This window comes from Ictalurus furcatus, chromosome 2 (assembly GCF_023375685.1).
Source record: "Ictalurus furcatus strain D&B chromosome 2, Billie_1.0, whole genome shotgun sequence".
In the NCBI taxonomy this organism is placed as follows: domain Eukaryota; kingdom Metazoa; phylum Chordata; class Actinopteri; order Siluriformes; family Ictaluridae; genus Ictalurus; species Ictalurus furcatus.
The window spans coordinates 7,793,230-7,814,219 of NC_071256.1; the positions used below are offsets into that span (position 1 = coordinate 7,793,230).

Sequence of the window (20,990 nt, forward strand, 5' to 3'; positions counted from 1 at the left end):
TTTGGAATGATCTGGAACACCGACTGCACCCCAGGCTTCCTCACCCAACATCAGTGCCTGACCTCACTAATGCTCCTGTGGCTGAATGGACACAAATCCCCATAGCCATGCTCCAAAATCTAGTGGAAAGCCTTCCTAGAAGACTCCAAAGCCCATGGTTTTAGAATGGGACATAATGGCATAATGGTGAGGTGTCCACAAACATTAGGTTTTGAAACATTTGAAACATAGTGTGTTTTCAGAAATGAACAAGTCTCCAAAAAACAAAAAGAGTAAGAAGGTGAGGTGAAAAGACGAAGAGTTTAACCTCTTAAAAGAAAACTCCACCATCAAACACATATTGAAATAGGAACTGGGGTCCAGTCCAGGGAGTATTCCTGCCTCATGCTAAACGGTCCTGGGATAGGCACCAGGATATTGCGGTTAATGAAGATGAACATATGACAGGGACAAGCTGAGAGCCATAATGGCAAGAACTTTGGTGACAAAGACATCTCAACTAGCTGTGTTTCTAATAGGAACCGTAACTAAAGTGATAACTGCATTAGGTCTATGGAAAAGACACCAGTAAATAAGACTGGCAATTGTGGTTGAAAGCGGAAATTCAGTGACTGCAGTGCCCATGCATTAGTGTGATGCAAGTAGAGCAGCTGTTCTTTAGGTGACTGAGAATGTCAATTAGCAAGAAGACTTCATCCATATCTACATACAGAGGGATATTATAGTAAGGTTGCATATAGAAGGGTCCATAAACCCTTCATTACAAAGACAAATGGACATCTGAGAGTTCAGTGGTGCAAAAAGAGAGATGATGCAAAGAGACTGGCACGAGAGAGATGTGGAAAAAATTTATCTGGACAGATGAGTCATGGTTTAGCGTAATCCCAACACGTGGGTGAGTGCATGTGTGGCACGTACCAAGAGAATGGTACGGGCCTGAATGCATGACCCCTAGAGTGAAGGGGTCCTGTTCTGTTATACTGTAGGGGTATTAATTTGCCGCCAGCATTTGGATCACAATAAATCAATACAAAGTTCTTCTGAATGACCACTGAAACATTTCTAAGGGGGACACCACTCCAGTCCACGAGGCACAAGGGCTGAATGAATGGTTTGGAAGGATTTGGACTGATGTTAGACAACATTCTCCACCACCACCATCAAAACCTCAGTTGAAGCAATATCTTTTTGTGTTAGTTCCTCTAGTACAAATCCAGATGTGTAAAACCTATGCCAAAGTGTAGTGAAGCTGTTCTGGCACCTCGTGGTGTCTGTAAACAGGATTAAATCCTGTAATAATGTCATGATTTGTAACCATGAGGATACATATTATCCTCCAAGTAAATGTTGTCTCACAGCTCACTAAATACCCAAGGAAAAAACTGACTATAATATAACAAACAGGGGAAATCACAGAAAAGAATGCATCATTTCCACTTTTTCTATTTTCAAAACAATACCAATATCAGTGTTTGAGGCCAATGTTAGCCCTGATATTGATAACCTGTATCAGAGGAGTACCCATCCTCTTTCTGCACATCATCACAGCAAAACTCCATGCCACCCCTATGCCACACTGATGATGGTCTAACCAGAAGGTTCCCAACCCTGGTCAGGGGGTACCCCCTGTCCTGCTCACTTTAGTTTTTTCCCTGCTTTAACACACTAACAACTCTATAAGCTGTAAATGAGCTGATTAGTTGAATCACGTGTTTTAGGAGCAGGGAAACAATGAAATGTCAGGATAGGTGGTACTCCATGACCAGGGTTGGAAACCTGTAGTCTAAGAGATCTTGGGGTGCCCAAAGGTCACCAGTGCCACCCTAGAGTGACACATGTCCACCCCTCTGGCCTCCCCAGATAGACATTATGATAAGTTATAGGCACAACTTTAGCTGTGGTAGGGTAGTTTGCATAATAATGAAATGCCCACTACAACTCAAGGAACTCTATGCATGCGCGTTATCTAAAGGGTGGCCAAAGGTCAACAATGCCTCCCCAATGCCAATGCAGCATGGCCATCCCTCTGGCCTCCCCACTAAGGCATTATGATAGCTATAGTCGAGCCTATAACCTGTGATAGGCTAGTCTGAATAATAATAATAATGATGATAATAATAATATACTAATAATAACAATGAAACACCCAGTATAACTCTAGAGAAATTTCATTTCATCATTGTCCAGTGCCGAGGATTGTCAACGAACAAGCAAGATTAGCTAGTTAACAAGATTAGCTAGTTAACAGCTATTCCCTTAGCTCCTTACAACAAAGAATGAACTGCAGAGTAACCATTAGTCAGCTGCTCACTGAGGAAACAAAACACTGGATTTCTTTAGTTTGTTATTAGCTAAATGTATAATGCTAGCATAGTTCATCAGATTTAGCCTAATGTCATGTTAGCTATGACTTTTATTTATTTAGTAGTTTATTTAACAGGCACAATTAAGAGTCTGTGACTGTCCTAGAATTAGCTACAAAGCTAAATGTCATCTGTAGTCCCAATTTCATCTGACGCTTGTTGTCATAGCTAAACTATGTTAATAGGGATCCTACTTCATCACGTTGCGGAGCTGTGGTGGCTTAGCGGTTAAGGCTCTGGGTTACTGATTGGAAGGTTGGGGGGTTCAAGCCCCAGTACTGCCAAGCTGCCACTGTTGGGCCCTTGAGCAAGGCCCTTAACCCTCTCCTAACTACTTCCTGACAGGTTGGGGTATGCAAAGAAAACAATTTCACTGTGCTCTACTGTATATGTGACCAATAAAGACTCATTACATTGTCATTTTCTACAGCTGTGGATTAGCATTTTGCCACCCTAGACTGCCACCCCAATAAAGGCATTTGGACTGACTTGGCCACCCTAGTTGAACCACATCCCTTATTAAATTGCGATTAAAAATAAATAAATAAATAAAAATACTACGTTAACGTTTTATATGAGTCAAAAAAGAAGTGTAATGAATTGTGATGATCACTCCACACAGGACGGTGTATTCAGTGCGCATGCGCATGGCATGTAAGCAGTTGTTTGATCCAGTCCTCACCTGTCCATCCATATTCTCCAACACGTGAAGGCGAGGAGGTAAAAAAATAAAAAATAAAATAATAATAACATAATAATAATAATAATAATAATAATTCAAGAGAAGTTTACGCAGCAGGTCAGAAACCAGGGAGTCGTATGAGCACTTGATAGAAGTACAGCTATGTTTCTATCAGCCCCAGCAGACCCGGGCAGCACAGAGAGCCCTGGAGACGCGCTTCGGCTGTGTAAAGGTAACTCTGGAAAACTTACTGTAACTTGTAAAAGAGCAAGAAGTGTGTTCAAGCACACAGAGGAAATGTTGTAGCACTGAAATAACTCCGTAACAAACACACGAGAGAGAGAGAGAGAGAGAGCGGTCTTCTTACCGAGATACTGGCGCATGTCGAGCAGGAGTCTCGGAGGTCCTCCGTTGAGCTGGTAGAAGAGCGAGCCGAGGCTGAAGAGCAGCAGTGCGGCCATGCAGAAGCCATAATCACGCAGTGAGAAGCGCAGCCAAACGGCCCACAGCCAGTCTCCCCTTCTACCGTTCCGATCTCTGGTGTGATTAGCCGGGTGATGGTGGTTTAGTCTGGGGCTGCCGTTGTGATTCTTCATCGTCTCCTTGCATGGAAGCGCTGAGAGTGGTCGTCACCCATCCGCAGCTTCAGGGACAAACTTTGTGTAGCGCATTTAGAAACCCAGAAGCTGAAAGGAGCTGAAACTCAGTCCGCGCTGTCTCACAGTCTTCCTCACTGTCTCTCCTCTGGATCAAACTATTGCTCTTTTTGTGCTAAAGTGAAGTCGGGAATGCATCCTCTGTTTCCCGGGTTAGTGCCGGTGTCAGATTACTGAGCCAGGAGGAAAAGTTCAGGCGGAGGATGTGCTCTAACAGGTTGGATACAGCGCCACCGTGCGGCCGTGGGTTGAACCATATTTACTCTTTACCCCGAGTGGGCTCTAACAGCGACTTATTTAAAGGTACACTGGATAAGATTTCTAAGTAAAAAAAAAAAAAATTTAAGTCCCCATGAAATCAAAATGTAAGATTAGTGTCTTTTAGTATGAATATGTTCGCCTTAAGGTTATCTGTAAGCTAGTGTTGTTCCAAAACAACAACAAATAACAAAAAGATACATGCATTCAAAATGTACAGTCTCTCACTAGCACCAACACGGATCAACAATTTCGATGACATCATTCTGTACTTCAGCTTCTCATCAGATTTTTCTGTCCAGTCAAATGCTCTCTAGACTCTGAAGTGTCCCGTCTCCCAGCATTATAAAAATCACCTTGTCGAAGTTGCCGTTGTTGAATAAGAGAAAACATCAGCAAGCATGAGTTGTAAATGTGTCTTTGGCTGTTCGAACTGGAGATCGTCCGATTGATCGGTTTTGCAGACCGGTTATCTGGAGAAATCCACCACGGTTGCGAGAGAGCGGCTGAGAAGGATCCGCTGTCATTATACAGTACAAGAGAGGCCTCTAGAGGTGAACATTTTGTTGTGCTATTTGAAGTGTTTTTTGTTTTGGTTTTTTTTCAATCATTTTAGATGTCTCTGTTTTTATTTGTTATTTGGCATGTTACTTTTTGGTTCAGATTGGATGTATATCTTTTATTTACTTTAATATTTATTAATAATTAACATACATTAATATTTATGATAGTATTTTTATTTTAAAAGTACAGTACATTTTCATGGTACAGTCAGTACTGTTTATTTTTGTAATAAAGTTAAGCAATATTTTTACTTTGTGTGTTACGTTTTCATTCAGTATCAATTTTAAAAAACTATCGTTGATTAATCGACAAGTACTGCCCAAATTAGTTATTGGTATTGGTAAAAATCCATCAGTCGACTTCTAGTTTGAATGTGCACATTTTATTCAGTTTTCCAACTATAAGTTAGTTAAAAAGGTTATGGCTTAAATTCATTCACTTTGAAGAAGGGGGTATTTGTGCCAGCTCATAGATGTCAATTACGGCCCAGGCTGTGAGGTAAGCTAAATGCTATTGCCTATTTAAAAAGGGGGACATGCCGCCGGATATATCCTGCCCTGACTTCCTGTTTCAGTGGAAATTACATCAATACATCGAATAACGCTGTGCGTTTCAAGGCACTTCACGGGGACTTTAAGGTCTTTATCGGTGTTTGAGCCTGCCTCTGTTTTTCTCCACCCATGAACACAAAGAGGTGGTTAGCATTAGCAAGGATTGTCATGACACCACTATCAAGTGCACTCGTTAAGTCACTGACCTAAGCTGCGGTATTAGCTCATAAAATGATTTAAGTTAGAAAAGCACAATTGCCATGGTTTAGGCTATGGAGGAAATGCTATGGCCTCAGCAGAAAAGTATTACTTGGCTGAGAAAAACTTTTTGTGATGGAGTGTCTATAAAATGGCCAACAGGATAAACACAAACATGCATTCCGGCCAGTAAGTCAGTTTTCCAAACTGGTTTTCTCAGCCACGTAATACTTTTCTCCTGAGGTCACGGCTTTAAACCATCATTTGTTATCACGTTTGACATATTTTCCAGCTTCTTGTATCATTAGTAAGAAAAAAAACATTCACCATTGCACCTTTAAATGTGTACAGAAATACACAATTTACCCAAAAGTACCTCACTTTGTGCTGGAACATGTTTGAGCCCTGTAGTTCCAGTGAAGGGAAATCATAATGCTACAGCATACAAATACTTTCTAAACAATTGTGCTCTTCAAACTTTGTGTCAACAGTTTAAGAAAGAGCCATATACTGTATATAGGTGTGACGGTCTACATACAGGTGGCCATATAGTGTATTTTGTATATCTGTGCCCCTTACACATAATATATAATCATCACCTCACCCTGTTCTGTTAATTGTACTGTGATTCTTCAGATTCTTTACTGATTCTGGATTCTAGACTGATATTATCATGCAAAGTGACCTTGGGTTTGAGAAAGGTGCTTGAAAGTTTGTGAAGCCCTCAGAATTTTCTTTATGTCTGCATACATGTGACCTAAAACATCATCAAATTTTCACACAAGTCATAAAAGTAGACAAAGAGAACCCAATCTCATTTGTTCATGCCATGATACACTCTCACAAACATGTGAAGATCAGACTCCCTGTTCTTTAAATGAAACTGAGTGCTCACTCACACCTGATCGTCATCCCATTGATTGAAATCACCTGACTCTAATTACACCTTAAATTAACTGCTAATCCTAGAGGTTCACGTACTTTTTCCACTCACAGATACGTAATATTGGATCATTTTCCTCAATAAATAATAGAGCGAGTATAATATTTTTGGCTCATTTCTTTAATTGGTTTTTCTTTGTCTACTTTTAGGACTTGTGTGAAAATCTGATGATGTTTTAGGTCATATTTATTCAAAGATATAGAAAACTCTAAAGGGTTCACAAACTTTCAAGCACCACTGTATATACATAAAACTACTACAACAACTGCTTCTTCTTCTTCTTCTTCTTCTTCTTCCTCTTCTTCTTCTTATTATTGTTGTTGTCGTTGTTATTATTATTATTATGTTATTATTATATTATATAATAATGTTATTATTATATTATTATGAGCACTTACACCTAAAACATTAGGTCTTAGTTGACACTGTTTAAAGGCATGCTTTTGAGTTGTTTGTGTTTAAATTTAAACCCATCTTTATCAGCCAATAGCTATGAAAAATCAATAAATCAATACAACTACTTTGTTAATGGTAGACTTTGATTTCAACCACTGTAACAAAATTTTTGTTTTTTAAATCACAGACCTCAGGGTTGTTGATGTCGGATTAGCAGGACTCTTTGTGTCCCAGGGTGCTTTCATGCCTGTAGTTTTGGCTCTACCTTTTAGTTATATCCTATCACAGCTAGACCGGCTGGAGTCCTGCTTGCACGCTGACATAATGTACACCCTTTTAAATCACTGGTATGATAAGAGAATGCCTCGCTCTCTACATACTTCTGCTGTGCTTTCTCTTATCCTATTCATTCTCATGGTTTACGTCTGCTTTTTTGTGCTCTCTGAAAACAGTTTATTCTCAGGTCTCACCGTAGCTTCAGTGTGTAATTATAACAGAAACTGGACAGTTAATGACAGTTGAAGATCACCTGGTCTTTTGATCATGTGGTTGTAGCTCATTCACCTCAAGGTTTGATGTTTTGTGCAAGCGGAGATGGTTTTCTGCTCAGCATGTTTGTAAAGAGTGATTATTTGAGTAACTATAGACTTTCTGTCAGGTCAGACCAGTCTGGTCGTTCTCCTCTCTCATCAACAAGGAGTTTCCACCGACAGAACTGTGGCTTTTTTGTTTTTTGCACTAGACTGTTGTGTATGAAAAGATCAGCAGTTTCTGAAATACTCAAACCAGCCCACCTTGCACCAACATCCCTGCCGCTGTAAAAGTCACAGAGATCACACTTTTCCCCCATTATGATGTTTGATGTTAACATTAACAGAAGCTCTTGACCTGCAGCTGCATTATTTTATGCATTGTGCTGCTCCACATGATTGGCTGAGTTGATAACTACATGAATGGGCATTTGTACAGGTGTTCCTAGTAAAGTGAGTGTATCAAGTGTATCAAATGAAAATGACGAGTGGTTACTACAAGGCAGACAGCTAACAAAATGTCAACTACATCTCTATCTTTAAACCAGTGAATACGTCCAACACACTGTGTCTAAAGCTAAATAAGTTTGAGACATACAGTATACAGAGACATAACTCTCATTCCAGTCAGAAGATTCTGTTTATTACACTTCAGAGTGACAAATAGTTTTAGACATTTTTTTCAATACACAAGCAAAATCTTTATAGACAATCATTAGCAAGGCCAAAGAAAGAAAGAAAAAAAACATTTGTATACAGATATTTTACAATTGATACTGTAGCAGGACACTGGCTAAAGCAATATGCAAAAGAGTACTGCTATTTTATATTTTATATATATATATATATATATATATATATATATATATATATATATATATATATATATATATATATATATATGAGTACACCTAATAATTTGATATGAAAAACAAACAAACAGAAAAATAAGTTATTTAAATATCAATTACATATACAGAATGTGCAACATGTCCACAATTTCATATATGTAATTAGAATCATTTTAAGGAAATTTCAAACCAATTTGAAGTAATTAGCTTCTTACGGTTCATTCTCTAATTAATTGAATGTTGCTAGGGAAAAACCACTTTAGTTATAAACCAGCATAATCCACTGCAATCCTCCACATAAAACCTGAATGTAACTGTCCGTCTGTGGACTTTAACATTTACTAATTTCTTCTTCCTGAAAAAAGCTCCATTTAATCTGTATATACTTGAATATAAAGTGCATTTTACAGTAATTAGTAACATTTTATGAAATATTTATATACATTTTATAAAACTGCCCATAATACCATGATTGCATTGTTAAAAAGGCATCTGTTCTGATTTTCTGCTCCTCTTTAAGATGCTAAATTTGAAATTGGGTGCCAAGGTAATCCTGATGTAAATTGTAAATTGTGCTGGAATAGATACAAAAAAAACCCCATTGCGTGTAGAAAATCCATCTTGCCGCAAAATGTGCCACAGTGTGTTTGTGTGCGAAAATCGAAGTTATGAAGCGCGTTCACAGGAAACCCGTACGGCGGACACTTCACTTAAACAGGTCAGAAAATGTGTGCGGTCATTGTTTGGTGACGTTTTCTGTAAGGAGACGTTTATTTAGCGTTTTTGTAACAGTCAGAGGTAAAACATCTGGCATGGAAGGTCTTTTTCCTGCACTTTCTTAACATGAGAAGCTGCTTATTTTTGTTGTTGTTGTATTAACTTTCGAGAGAGAGGAAAAAAGAGTCTGGTGAGGGAACGTTTAAAAGGTTTATAGTTGTTTTAGCTAATGAAAACGGTACATTAAGTCTAAAAAAAGTGATTTAAAAAAGTACAATCCTTTTCATGAAAAGTTTGTAATCATTGGCAAATTGCTGTAGTAGAAGAAGAGTCAAATATTTTGTGCTGTTTTTGTGAAAAGAAAATTTCAGGGAGGTAAGAGTAACTCTGCTTTGTGTTGGGTCACATCGTATCACCGCATCACTGACTATTTTCCTAAAACATCACACCCCATCGTGTCTTATTCATTATTTAGACAAGCTTCCTTGAGGTTTTAAGTCCTCACTAATGGGTTTCTACCCATCCAATGCCAGATGTGTGTTTGGATTAAAAGTCATGCCAGCCTACTTTCATCTCTGTCTGTTTTTCTCTCACCCAAAAAAAAACCTCTATAGATACAGACAAATGTTCAAGTGTTACTGAAAAGACAAACATTGTCATGTAGAGACTCGTGAGTCTTAAGTATGAACATTTACATCTGTCCTAGCAGATCTCCTTCACTGGACTGGATTCCCAAAGATATTTTTCAACTCAAATAACCTACAGGAGGATGAAGGACCCTGTTCCTCTGTGAGCCCTTTCTACATTGGATTTATTAAGAATTTTCTGACTGTGCTTTACATTGTTCAAGGACCAAGTTTAAATATCAGCATTTACATACTGCCACAGTGCTGGGGAGGTTTTCCTCAAAGCTCTAAGAATTCTAAAAATATACATTAAATACAAGCAAGTTATCACTGCTGCATCACCCAATCAAAGATGATGGCAAAGGCAACATAAAAACCTTAAAGATATGTAAATGATTCAGTAATAAATGATTTATCCCAGAACAGATGAGTAATGAATGTTAGATACTGTGTATTAGAAGATTAAATGCTATCTGAATATACAATATTTTCTTTAACTAAGTGAAGGCAAAAGGCTTTACAATGCTTTACAACTGAATCACTTGGCACTGAGTAAGCTGAAATGGCTTATGGACTATACAAATATATTCCCTCCGGCAAATAAAATAAAACACACATCATTCTGAGTATCAAGTACTCAGAGTTCATACTCCCATATAGCAACATTGTGCTTGAACATTAAATGAACTTTCCAAAGTGGACTGATCAAAGATGTAGCCTTCAATATTCATATCTATGCGCTGAGAAGTTGTGTGTGAACCTATTATCCTGCAGGAAATGACATCACTTTGGCCAGGCTAAAACATCTTACTGTGCTGGAAGACGCACAAAATGTTCTTCTTCCTTACAAACAAGCACTCATCAGAACAGGAGAAAACAGTCACGAGTTAACCTAAATCTTTACAAAATCTCAAAAACTTTAAAGATTGTTACAAAGACCCTGCTGGAAAGTCCACCACTAACAGTTCATGGAAGCCACAGAAGTCCTTTCTGTAAACATCAGCAATGCAGAAAAGAAAAAAACAGAACAAATGCTTGGAAGATGTAGATGATGATATTTTTCATGAAATGCTACAAAGAACCCAGTTTCATTCCTCATTCCACTCCAGCACTTGGTTTGCCACTGGAAATTCACCTGACGTTTCATCATCAGATCAGCGCAGGCAGCAGCGATGGCTGTTCATAAAGCAGGCATGTGTTGTTAAGACTGTGACACGCCAGCGTTAGCTGTAACGAGCCGGGCTTCACTGAGCAATAGGCGGATGTGTCTCTCCTCCTGTAGCCCTGCCTTGCGTACTGCTGCCTCAGTAAGAGCAGACAAATGGCCCAGCGTGTCATAGCCTGCTGCCAGTAGGAGGTCGGAATACATGGGCATGCCAATGGACACCAGCCAATCAGAAATGGAGCTTAAGTGCACTGGAGACATGGGCTTCCGACTCATGTCCGTCAAACCTCCAGAGGGAATCTGTGAAAAGCACGGAGAAGAAACAGCCACAATTACTATTAGACCATTTGCTGAAATGTGACTGCATCAAATAACACAAGGAATATGCGCACATGAAGTGAGAAATGTTTGTGACGTATATGTGATCAATATTGTTTATTATGCCCAGATGACCAACCAGTCTTGTCCTATTCGTATATACAGTTGCAATCAAAAAGATTCCACCCCCACTGCAAATCAGGTTTATTGTCAGAATGTACAGACTTTCTGCTGTTTGGAATGAACAAATCAAACAAAAGCAATTGAAATAGTTCAACACAACAAATGCTTCAAGTGATTTCCCCAAATTCAACTGAAAATACAACTTCTAATGATTTCTCCAGTTTCAAAATTATTCAACCCCGACATGGCAATCATCTTTAGTACTTAGTAGAGCACCCTTTTGCTGATATTATCTGCTGTTATGGAATCGTATCCCATTCCTCATGAGATATTGCCTCCAGTTCAGTAATATTCTTGGGTTTGCGTGCTGCAGCCGCCTTCTTCAAATCCCAACAGAGATTTTCTATGGGGTTCAAGTCAGGTGACTGTGATGGCCCTGTAGAATCTTCCAGGACTTCTTCTGCAACCAAGCCTTGGTGGAATTTGAGGTATTCTTGGCATCATTGTCCTGTTGGAAGGTCCAATGACACCCAAGCTTCAGCTTCCTCACAGATGGCATGATGTTTTCTCCTCTGTTTTCCTGATACTTCAATGGATCCATATCGCCTTCCGCACACTGCAGGTTTCCAGTGCCAGAGGATACAAAGCAGCCCCAGAGCATCACCGAGCCTCCACCATGCTTGACTGTGGACAGAGTGTTCTTTCTTCATTCTTCTTCCTCCAGACATACCGCTGATCCATCATCTTGGTGTTCTGACATGGAAACCTTCTGCATTTAGTAAGCGCCTTACTGTGCTCACTGAAACCTCAGTGCCTGTTGCCACCAAGTCTTGCTGCAGGTTTTTTGCAGTCACTCGAGGGTTTTTCACAACTTGCCTTCTCAGAAATCTGCTTGAAGTCATTGATAACTTCCTTTTTCTGCCCCGTCCAGGTGTTTCATCTAATTTCTGCCCTTAGCCAGTTCAGGTATTTCATGTGTTCCAGCTCAAGCACACCTGGTGCAACTAATGAAGCCCTTGATCAGGTGTGCTTGAGACAACACCTGTTTTGCATATTCGTGTTGTTGTGAGGGATTCTATTCAGGGGGTTGAATAATTTTGAAACTAGAGAAATCATTATAAGTTGCATTGTCAGTTGAATTTGGGGAAAACACTTGAAGCATTCGTTGTGTTGAACTATTTCAATTGCTTTTGTTTGAGTTGTTCATTGCAAATAGCAGAAAGTCTGTACATTCTGACAATAAACCTGATTTGCAATGTGGGTTGAAAATTTTTGATTGTGAATAAACTGTGAATAAATAAATAAATAAATAAATATGTGAGAGTAACACTTTTTCTCACCAAAAATCTTTTGAATAACTTTTAAATACGAGTTTCTGTGATTTTCTTTTCTAAGCCTATATGTTGCATGATATAAATCTGCATTACTGTGTTATTAGAGTTTTATTTTATGCTGGAAACTAGTGCATGAAAATGTATATATGTGAAAGTGTGGCTATCTAATTGCACTAAAATCTTCAGTATTCTCAGAGTTTGCAAAAGACAGTCCCCCCAGGATTCTGTGACTTTGCTATCACAGAAATTAATGCAAAACCAAGCAAACGCCGTAATATTCACGAGAGCTTGCAATTTTTCAAAATTACCGCAGATTGTCTGCAGATTTGGACCAAGATGCGTCATGTGACATCATCACAACACGCATTCAGCCAAAGCCCTTTACGATTCACGTGTGTCAAACATGAGTACAGCCAAAGGGTTTAATTTACCAACAAACATCACTGCGAAAGAGCGTGCAAAAAAAATCGGGCAATTGTGATTTCGCCAATTCAAGTAGTTTTCCACAAAAAAAGCACAAATGATTCTGCAAAATGCATCACAAATTTTGAAAAAGCCGCAGCAAAACCAAGCATCTTTAGCCACAACAATCACAAAAAAACCCCTCCATGAAATCCTGTACGTACTGAAAAGATATCAGACACTCTTTGTTCTATGGGCAGGGAATCTGAGGCAGAGACTAAAGGCCTTTCAAGGAAACAAATTTCGCAAGGGTTGTTAGAAGCAAGTCGTATAGTGTGTTGTGCGCAGGGTGCAGCCAGCTTCTGACATGGCAGCCAAGGTCTCCGTACGATGTCCGTTTTTTCCTGCAATATTATTTGCTGAAACCTTGCGACAGTCGTCTCCACAAGAAGTATACTGAGACCATAACTTTTATCAAGCAAATCAGACAGAGAAAGAGATTCCAAAATCCTGATATCCAGCAACATTCCCAAAAACATTGGGAACTAATTTGATCACTTGGCGTGATGTCGCAGATTTCAAAGAGAATACATTTTATATGAAGCTGTTTTCTAGGAGACAACTTGTGTAACATCCCAAACAGCAGAGCAATCATTAGTCAAGTCAAGGTCTCTGTATCAAGTCTGCTGGAGAGCAAGAGAGCTTTGAAAGAAGGGAGCATATTTTAAGTCCTTAGTACAGCATGAGAGAGGAGATTGTTGACGAGTCACTGTTGAACTGACTTACTGGCATTTTTACTCTCCAAGTGCACCTGCTTTTAATAAAGCCCTCATGTGCATGCCTGCATTTTACAGTTCAAAAGGTTGCTTATGAGTGCCTTCTATGCAGCCTTTAGTAAAGCCCACATCAACGAGACCTGAACAGTGGCGTTTTACCAAAAATGCCTTGCAGAGTTGGCTAGGATCAATCACAATAAATGGGTTTGTTGTGAGCAGAAAGCCACACGAAAACATCATCAAACATTTCTTTAAATTCCTTTTCATTTAACTTGTCATTAAGCATCTGTACGATTGCAACCGTATTTAAAAGGGGAAAAAAACAAAACAAAATTGATAAAGTCCTTAAACTCCCAGGATCGATACAAGCATCTGAGTGAGTAATGGCACATCAAGAATACACCGATGCTGTGTCCCAAATGCTATGGGTTTTTATTAAACACCTGTGTACACTTGAACACTAGTTTCCACATATCTGAAACTTTGATTGTGACCTGAAGCCAACCACAGGTTCTAGTGTTTGTATCACAATTAAAATCTGAGAGCTTGTCATTTAGTAAGAATTTAAATATAAATATCTAGGTGTTGGTAGAACATTAATACTGTTCCTTATTTAACACATTTTATAAACTGTGTTAATGTGTTAAATTTTATTTACCACATTTTATAAACATGTCACGTATGCATGAGAGCTATGACTCGTATGAAGATGAATTCCACCTTTTATTACTTCTTAATTCATGTAAGAAGCCTTGTTTTTTAGGACTGAATCAGCTCTGTAGTGATTTATGAAATCAGTTACTCACAGCCATGCGGTGCTCCTTACGCAGCTGCTTAACTCTGATCTGGTCCAGAGTGGACGCCACGTCTTTCAGTGGCTGCTGGAAGTCCTCAGAGTATCTCTGCACCAAGAGCTGAGGAATACCACAGCGGCCATGCTGGAGGAAAAATCATGGAAACGTGAGAGGTGCGTAAATATTATTAAACACAGGTATTAAACACAGGTGTAAACAGGATATAGAGCAGCTTACTATTCAGCTTCGTGATGAGAAAGCAATGAGAAACAAACCTAAACATTGCCTTTTCTAGTCATGATCCTACACCTGACTATCCGCAAGCTAATTTAAATGACACAAGGAATTTTTACAGGGATAATGGAATTAGCATTACCTTTGCTTTAATCTAAGCCTGAACAACAATTAAAATTAGCAAGCCGTAAAGTTTACTTCATGTGGTTTCTTGTGCATTTAAGGTTGACCAGAAAACATCCCCATATAACAGAGTGCCTGAACCACGCAAATAAAAACTTTATGAGGTAGTTAAAGAATAACAAGGCGATTGTGATACAATAATTTGTTTAAAATGACAAATAATGTGACCTAATGAGGAGTAACACTGGGAGGACTGGCACGACAGCTCAGACTTCTAAAGAACAGGCTTTGGAGTCTCTGAGGTAATTTCATCTGTTGGAACATTTGACATGGAGAAACCCTCGCCTTCCATTTGGAGTTTTTTGAAACATGATGGAGGAAGCCAAACAGATGTCCTTACAGGACTAAATGGAAGCACTACTGCATGTTTTGTTATGTGATGTGTATTAGTTTAATCATGCCACCTTCCACATTTGAAGAAAAGATGAGTCATATGACCACCATTTGACTAGAATCCAAGTTCATGAGACAAGTATTATTTCTGCGCATTTTTTCCAGCACAACTAAGAGAGCTAGAACAGCCAATATGTGTTTTATCTTTTATTCAAAATAACTCTATTATGTGACGGTCATGCCAGAGTGCCAATGGAACTAGCTTGCTCAATGTTAAAGAGCAATAAATGTTTCTTGTCATCCATAAATGTAAATGTAATGTTAGACTTTGAGCACGGAGATAATCAAAACACTACCCTTCAGAAACCATACAACATTCTCAATAGGACCCCAGTCATGCCACGGCCATTAATATCTTAGAGTTTAAGGCTCTTAATTGGAAGGCTGAGATTTTTAAATCCCAGTAATGCTGTCAGTTGCTGGGGTTGTGTCTTTTCTCCATTATGAATTGCTTTGGAAAAAGTGTCTGCCAAATAAATAACTGTAAATGGTCTAAAACCCTCATGACCTGTATTTATGAATGCACATCTAGCCCACCCACTCCAATAGACTAAGAAGCATAAATTATACACAGACCAAATCCACAGTTATGTTCTCTCCACCCAGACTTTCCCCTATGTTGGCCCTGTTGCGTGTGTTGTGGGTTCCCAGGTCTAGCTCAATGCTATTGCTGGCATGGCACTGAAGACTTGTAAAAAATACAGCATATGTGTTGGTTATGTCTATAGCAAACCGAGCGTTTAACAATGTGACTATCAAAAGAGAAGCAGGTGTCAGCAGTGCCATCTTGCAATTAATAACATTAACCTAGGTTTGTTTATAATCTAAGGACTATCTGCAGTTTGATTAAGGGGTGGAAACTAATGAAAAGCAGTTGTGACCTTATACACCACTTAATGAAGGAGGAATAAAATGAAGGGAAAAAAGCAGTAAAGCCCTGTGCTATTTTGGCCTAAAAATCCATTTTAATTCTAGCTCTAGTCATCGCTCTTGTTCTTGTTGTGTAGCTCTGCTGAGAAGATCCAAGTCACCAGATCTGTCCACGACAGCAGCTGGCATTTCTTAAACATGACTTAACTCTTGGGGCTCAAAATGAGAAGTCAAAACATGTACACATCAACGTAATGATCTATGACTTTTATAAGATTACAAATGGTGAACTGCAGTCAATTATTTTTAATGATACATTAAAATGGCACTTTTTTATATTTATAAATGTCATAACCAAAACTCAGGACTTCTAATACACTGAATGAGTAATTGAATGAGTTCTAGGGTAATGATGAAATCGTTTTAAAGACCATGATACCAGCTTAATTTATATTTGGCATTCTGCTTTCACCTTCTGAGCCTCATTATACTGAAATGAATAATTCTGTTGTGAACCAATAGTGTGTCTCTTACCTTATCCGAGTAAGGCTCTGCCATAAGATTGATGCCTTCTGAGCCAAGCTTCTCCTCCAGTAGTGTCCCCAAATCAGTCATTTTGGCATGGGAGATCTTCCTGCCAAGGGCTACCTTGACTCCCTGAATCTGTGGGCAGGCAGACTCGGGCAGGTCAGAGAGCCAGGGTGGTGGTTTCTCTGAATCATCCGGAGACACTGAAGTGGATGGAATACTTTCAGAGGGGCTAGTAGGACTGCTTATGGGTTTATAAGACAGGGTTGGCGTGCCTGGACTAGAACTTGGCAGGACCAAAGATGGATGTCGCAACCCATTTACTAGGCGCTCTTTGGACTTTTTGGCAGGAACAGGAGGGGGCACAGGAGGCTTTTTGGGGTGAGTACGAGGAGCTGGGCTGCTTGTGGACAAGCCAGGCTGTTTATCTGGAGCATAGCATGAAGGCTTGAGAGGCAGCTGGGTGGGCACTAGAGGTCTCTCTACTTGATCCTGGTTGGCTCTACACAATTCTGTTTTTGAGTCTAACCAGGATTCTCTACTGTTCTGAGGGCTGGACTGGATTTGAGACTGGATAACTGTAGAGTTTGCCTCTTCTTGCCTTTCACCACCATTTTGGGTCTCATTTCTTGTCTTCTTTCTCTGGTCAAAGGCGTGCTGCCACTGTATGTCCCCCAGAGAATGAGACCGTTTCCAGCTCTCTGGAGCATCTGAAGTCCCATCAAGCTCCTCACAGCTGCGACTGGCTGGCATTTGATGCCTTGGTCCTGATCGAAGGCCTTTTCTCAGGCCTAGAGAGCGCAGGTTGAAGCCCTTGATAGGCCGGGGAAGAAAGTGCTTGGTGAACTTGCGTTCTTTCTTGGACTGATGCTGCAGCTCCTCAGTGGAGCGGCTGATGGGAAGTGTGGGGCAATCCAAAGACTGGACTCGACCAGTTTCAAAGCCAGAAGAACGACGACTTGAGCGAGATGCTTTACGAGGCTTACCTGTAACACATGAGCTTCAGTTTCAAACCTTCAAAATTTGTATTGTAAATGCTGTATACACAGTTTCCAGTTTATTAGAAACACATTCCTTGCAGCCACACTATTATACAAGTCTACATTTACTGATCATTGTTCTTTTGCTTTGCACTGTTTTTGACCCTTACTATATCCTGTAGATCATATGACCACACCATTCACCCGGTATTAAGTGAGTGGTGCACTGCTCTCGGCACAGCAGTGACGCACACATACACTATATTGCAAAAGAATGTGGACACTTGACTAATCACACCCATAAGTACTTATTGAACATCCCATTATAGATTTAGTCCCAGTCTACTGCTATGATAACCGCCACTCTTCTGGGAAGGCTTTCCACTAGATTTTGAAGCGTGACTGGGGATTTGTACTCATTCAGCCACAAGTGCATTAGTGAGGTCAGGCTCTAATGTTGGGTGAGAAGGCCTTGCATGCAGTCGGTGTTCCCATTTATCCCAAATATTTTTTACTGGGGTTGAGATCAGGGCCAGTTGAGGTCAGGGCCACTGACCTCAAGTGTAGGCCACACAAATTTTTCCACACCAAATCATGTCTTCATAGACCTGCTTTGTACACTGGGACATTGTCATGCTGGTGCAGGTTTGGGCCCCTTAGTTCCAATAAAGGGAAAATCTTAATGCTACTGCATACAAAGACATTCTAGAAGTCATACAGTGCTTTTGGCCATATAGTGTATTAGTGGAATGTTACAAGTGTGTGGCCATGCTGCTGGGGCTTTTAAACATTGTATACACTCACTGGCTATTTCATTAGACACAACCACCTGGTTGGTCAACCATATAGGTGTACAGTTAGAGACTATAGCTCACCTTTTTTCCTAATGCGTTAACATTCGTCAAGATTTCTGAAGTGTACTACTTTTGCTAGGTGCTTGCTTATGTGCTATACATATTCTGGAAATCAGTTTAAATTTACTTGCACTATGCATTTTATCATTATGTAAGAGGATCTGCAAGACTATCTAATTAAAAAAAAAAATTAAAATATGTAAATGAGAAAATTGAACAATATGCTGTTAATCATGAGATGTCATTCAGCAGGCCTGAGATCATTAGAATGAAGCATGTAAGTATGTGTGTGTAGATGATGTGTAGAGATCAAAGAACATTGGTGGGACAAGCATGACATGAAATGCCTAAAGAAATTCATGCAACAGAGATGAAGGTTATATAGAGTGACATGAGTAATCAGCAGCTGTGGTCCAAGTAAAATTGAGAAAGGCAGGACACTGCATGGTTTTGAAATGAAACCCAAGTAAAACTCATGTTTAATATGAACTGTGAATGTGCAAATAGTGTAGTTTTATAAAAAAAAAGAAAGAAAAGAAGCACGGAAAGAAAAATAGACCAAAAACCAGCAAAAGGGCAAGAATGTTTAGATCATTTTGGGTTTATTTTCCACTATGGCAGATTGCATGTTACTTCCCATCCTTCACAGACAACATGGGTCAGTATCATAAGATGCTATATGAGTGTTAAGAAAGGAAATGAAGATATTTAACATATTAAGCACAGAACAAGAGTATCCGAAATATGGACGCACATTCCAGTCCCTGCATCATAATATATTCATATATAGACTTCTTAGTAAAAAATCTCCAGCAACAAACTTTACTATGTACAGAGTAGTTTCTAAAAAAATCTAACTCCACAAATCATTTTTAAGGCACAGATGAGCTGTTCGACAAAGGCAATGGACATGTACATGCACACACACACACACACACACACACACACACACACACAACATTCCTAATTAACACAAGGTTCTGATGATAAACAGGGAAATAAAAGATTCTCAGATACAATCTACTTCCCAATATAGCTCTAAAGAGTCAAAGCTTATTAGTCTGTAAGCTACATTCTGCGTCTGCCTGCATGCCTACCTGTGTGTCTTTATGCTCTTCACACTACAAAAGCTTTCCATCCACCCGTTTTATGCAAATTTGAAAATTTGTGCAAGACATTTAACCCCTAAATATCACTAATATTTTCACACTTTATTGAATATAAATAAACAGAGGATGCATTCAGGGTTGCTGGAATCTAATTTTTCTTTTTAATATGTCATTAAATTATTCAGACAACAACAGAGACTTCTGAGTCTTCTGGCGTGAAAGCACATTCGTTTAGTTATCATCTTGTTGTGCTCTTCAGAATATTCACATTATAGCACCATGTTTGCATGTACTAAACAGTTGGATGGAAACATACAGTCTCTGTGTCTCACTAATACCCAGAAGGGTTGAGAGAATGATGTAGCTTAAAAACATCATGCCATGTGTGTCAGAGTGATGAAGAAGCAGGGCTAGAAGATGAAGAGTGGAGTCTTTAAATGGAGAGGGGTGATTATTTGGCCCATGAAGAAAGACGGGAGAAAAGGAAGAATGATGAGGAAGCCGGGACAGAATGGCAGCACGGCATTCGATCCTGAGGTGATGACGGCGTCTCATTGGCTGTTAGCAAGTGTGGGCAAGAAAGCGGCGTGGTCTACCAAAGAGCGGCGGATGTCATGGCGGGGCTAATGCTAGGTTGCAGATGAGGATGCGATGGAGATGCTAAAATAATGCCTGGTTACCGTTCTCCAGGTTTTCGCTGCTTTCATAGCAACCAGAGTCCCGTGGGGAGTTAGCTGTCAAGCCCCTCCCCTCACAGAGGAGTTTTTCCTGGGAGCCAGAGAGGGCACTGCGCTCGGGGTCACTGCTACCTGTAATGGCACGCACACACACACACACAGTGTCAAAATGTATATGTTAGGACTTTTAATTACATACAATACTTAGTATTGAGATGCATTACTGAGCCTAGAGTGGTATACATGCTCAAACAGAATTACACTATTGCATAAACCACAAAAAGTGAAAACGTTTGGTCAAACTTTGTGCCAGAATGAGTGGGATTGATGAAGCTTTCTGTGGGAGTGAGCCGGATTGATGAAATTCTCTGTGGGAGTGAGCGGGATTGATGAAACTCGCTGTGGGAGTGAGCGGGATTGATGAAATTCTCTGTTGGAGTGAGCGGGATTGATGAAATTCTCTGTTGGAGTGAGCGGGATTGATTAAATTCTATGTGAGAGTGAGCGGGACTGATGAAATTCTCTGTTGGAGTGAGCGGGACTGATGAAATTCTCTGTTGGAGTGAGCGGGACTGATGAAATTCTCTGTTGGAGTGAGCGGGATTGATGAAATTCTCTGTTGGAGTGAGCGGGATTGATGAAATTCTCTGTTGGAGTGAGCGGGATTGATGAAATTCTCTGTTGGAGTGAGCGGGACTGATGAAACTCTCTGTTGGAGTGAGCGGGATTGATGAAATTCTATGTGGGAGTGAGCAGGATTGATGAAATTCTCTGTTGGAGTGAGCGGGATTGATGAAATTCTCTGTTGGAGTGAGCGGGACTGATGAAATTCTCTGTTGGAGTGAGTGGGATTGATGAAATTCCATGTGGGAGTGGGTAGAAGTAGGATTAAAAAAGTTCCATGCGCAGTGCAGG

The 20,990-nt window shown here is 39.8% G+C and overlaps 2 protein-coding genes across 7 annotated transcripts in view; both read right to left on the minus strand.

The window, feature by feature from the left end:
* The window catches only part of usta (uronyl 2-sulfotransferase a), a 98,846-nt gene extending 94,083 nt beyond the window's left edge, over positions 1-4,763 (minus strand). Inside the window, exon 1 of the mRNA XM_053646358.1 lies at positions 3,413-4,763. Within this exon, the coding sequence (XP_053502333.1) occupies positions 3,413-3,641 (229 nt within the window). The 5' untranslated portion in view covers positions 3,642-4,763. The remainder of the gene's footprint in view (positions 1-3,412) is intronic.
* Positions 4,764-8,050: 3,287 nt separating this feature from the next.
* The window catches only part of sash1a (SAM and SH3 domain containing 1a), a 90,934-nt gene continuing 77,994 nt past the window's right edge, over positions 8,051-20,990 (minus strand). For all 6 annotated transcript variants that reach the window (XM_053646308.1, XM_053646299.1, XM_053646292.1 and 3 more), the window contains 4 exons: positions 20,079-20,207; positions 16,462-17,441; positions 14,260-14,391; positions 8,051-10,800 (listed from right to left, as the gene is read on the minus strand). In XM_053646308.1, the coding sequence (XP_053502283.1) occupies positions 10,537-10,800; positions 14,260-14,391; positions 16,462-17,441; positions 20,079-20,207 (1,505 nt within the window). In that variant the 3' untranslated portion in view covers positions 8,051-10,536. The remainder of the gene's footprint in view (positions 10,801-14,259; positions 14,392-16,461; positions 17,442-20,078; positions 20,208-20,990) is intronic.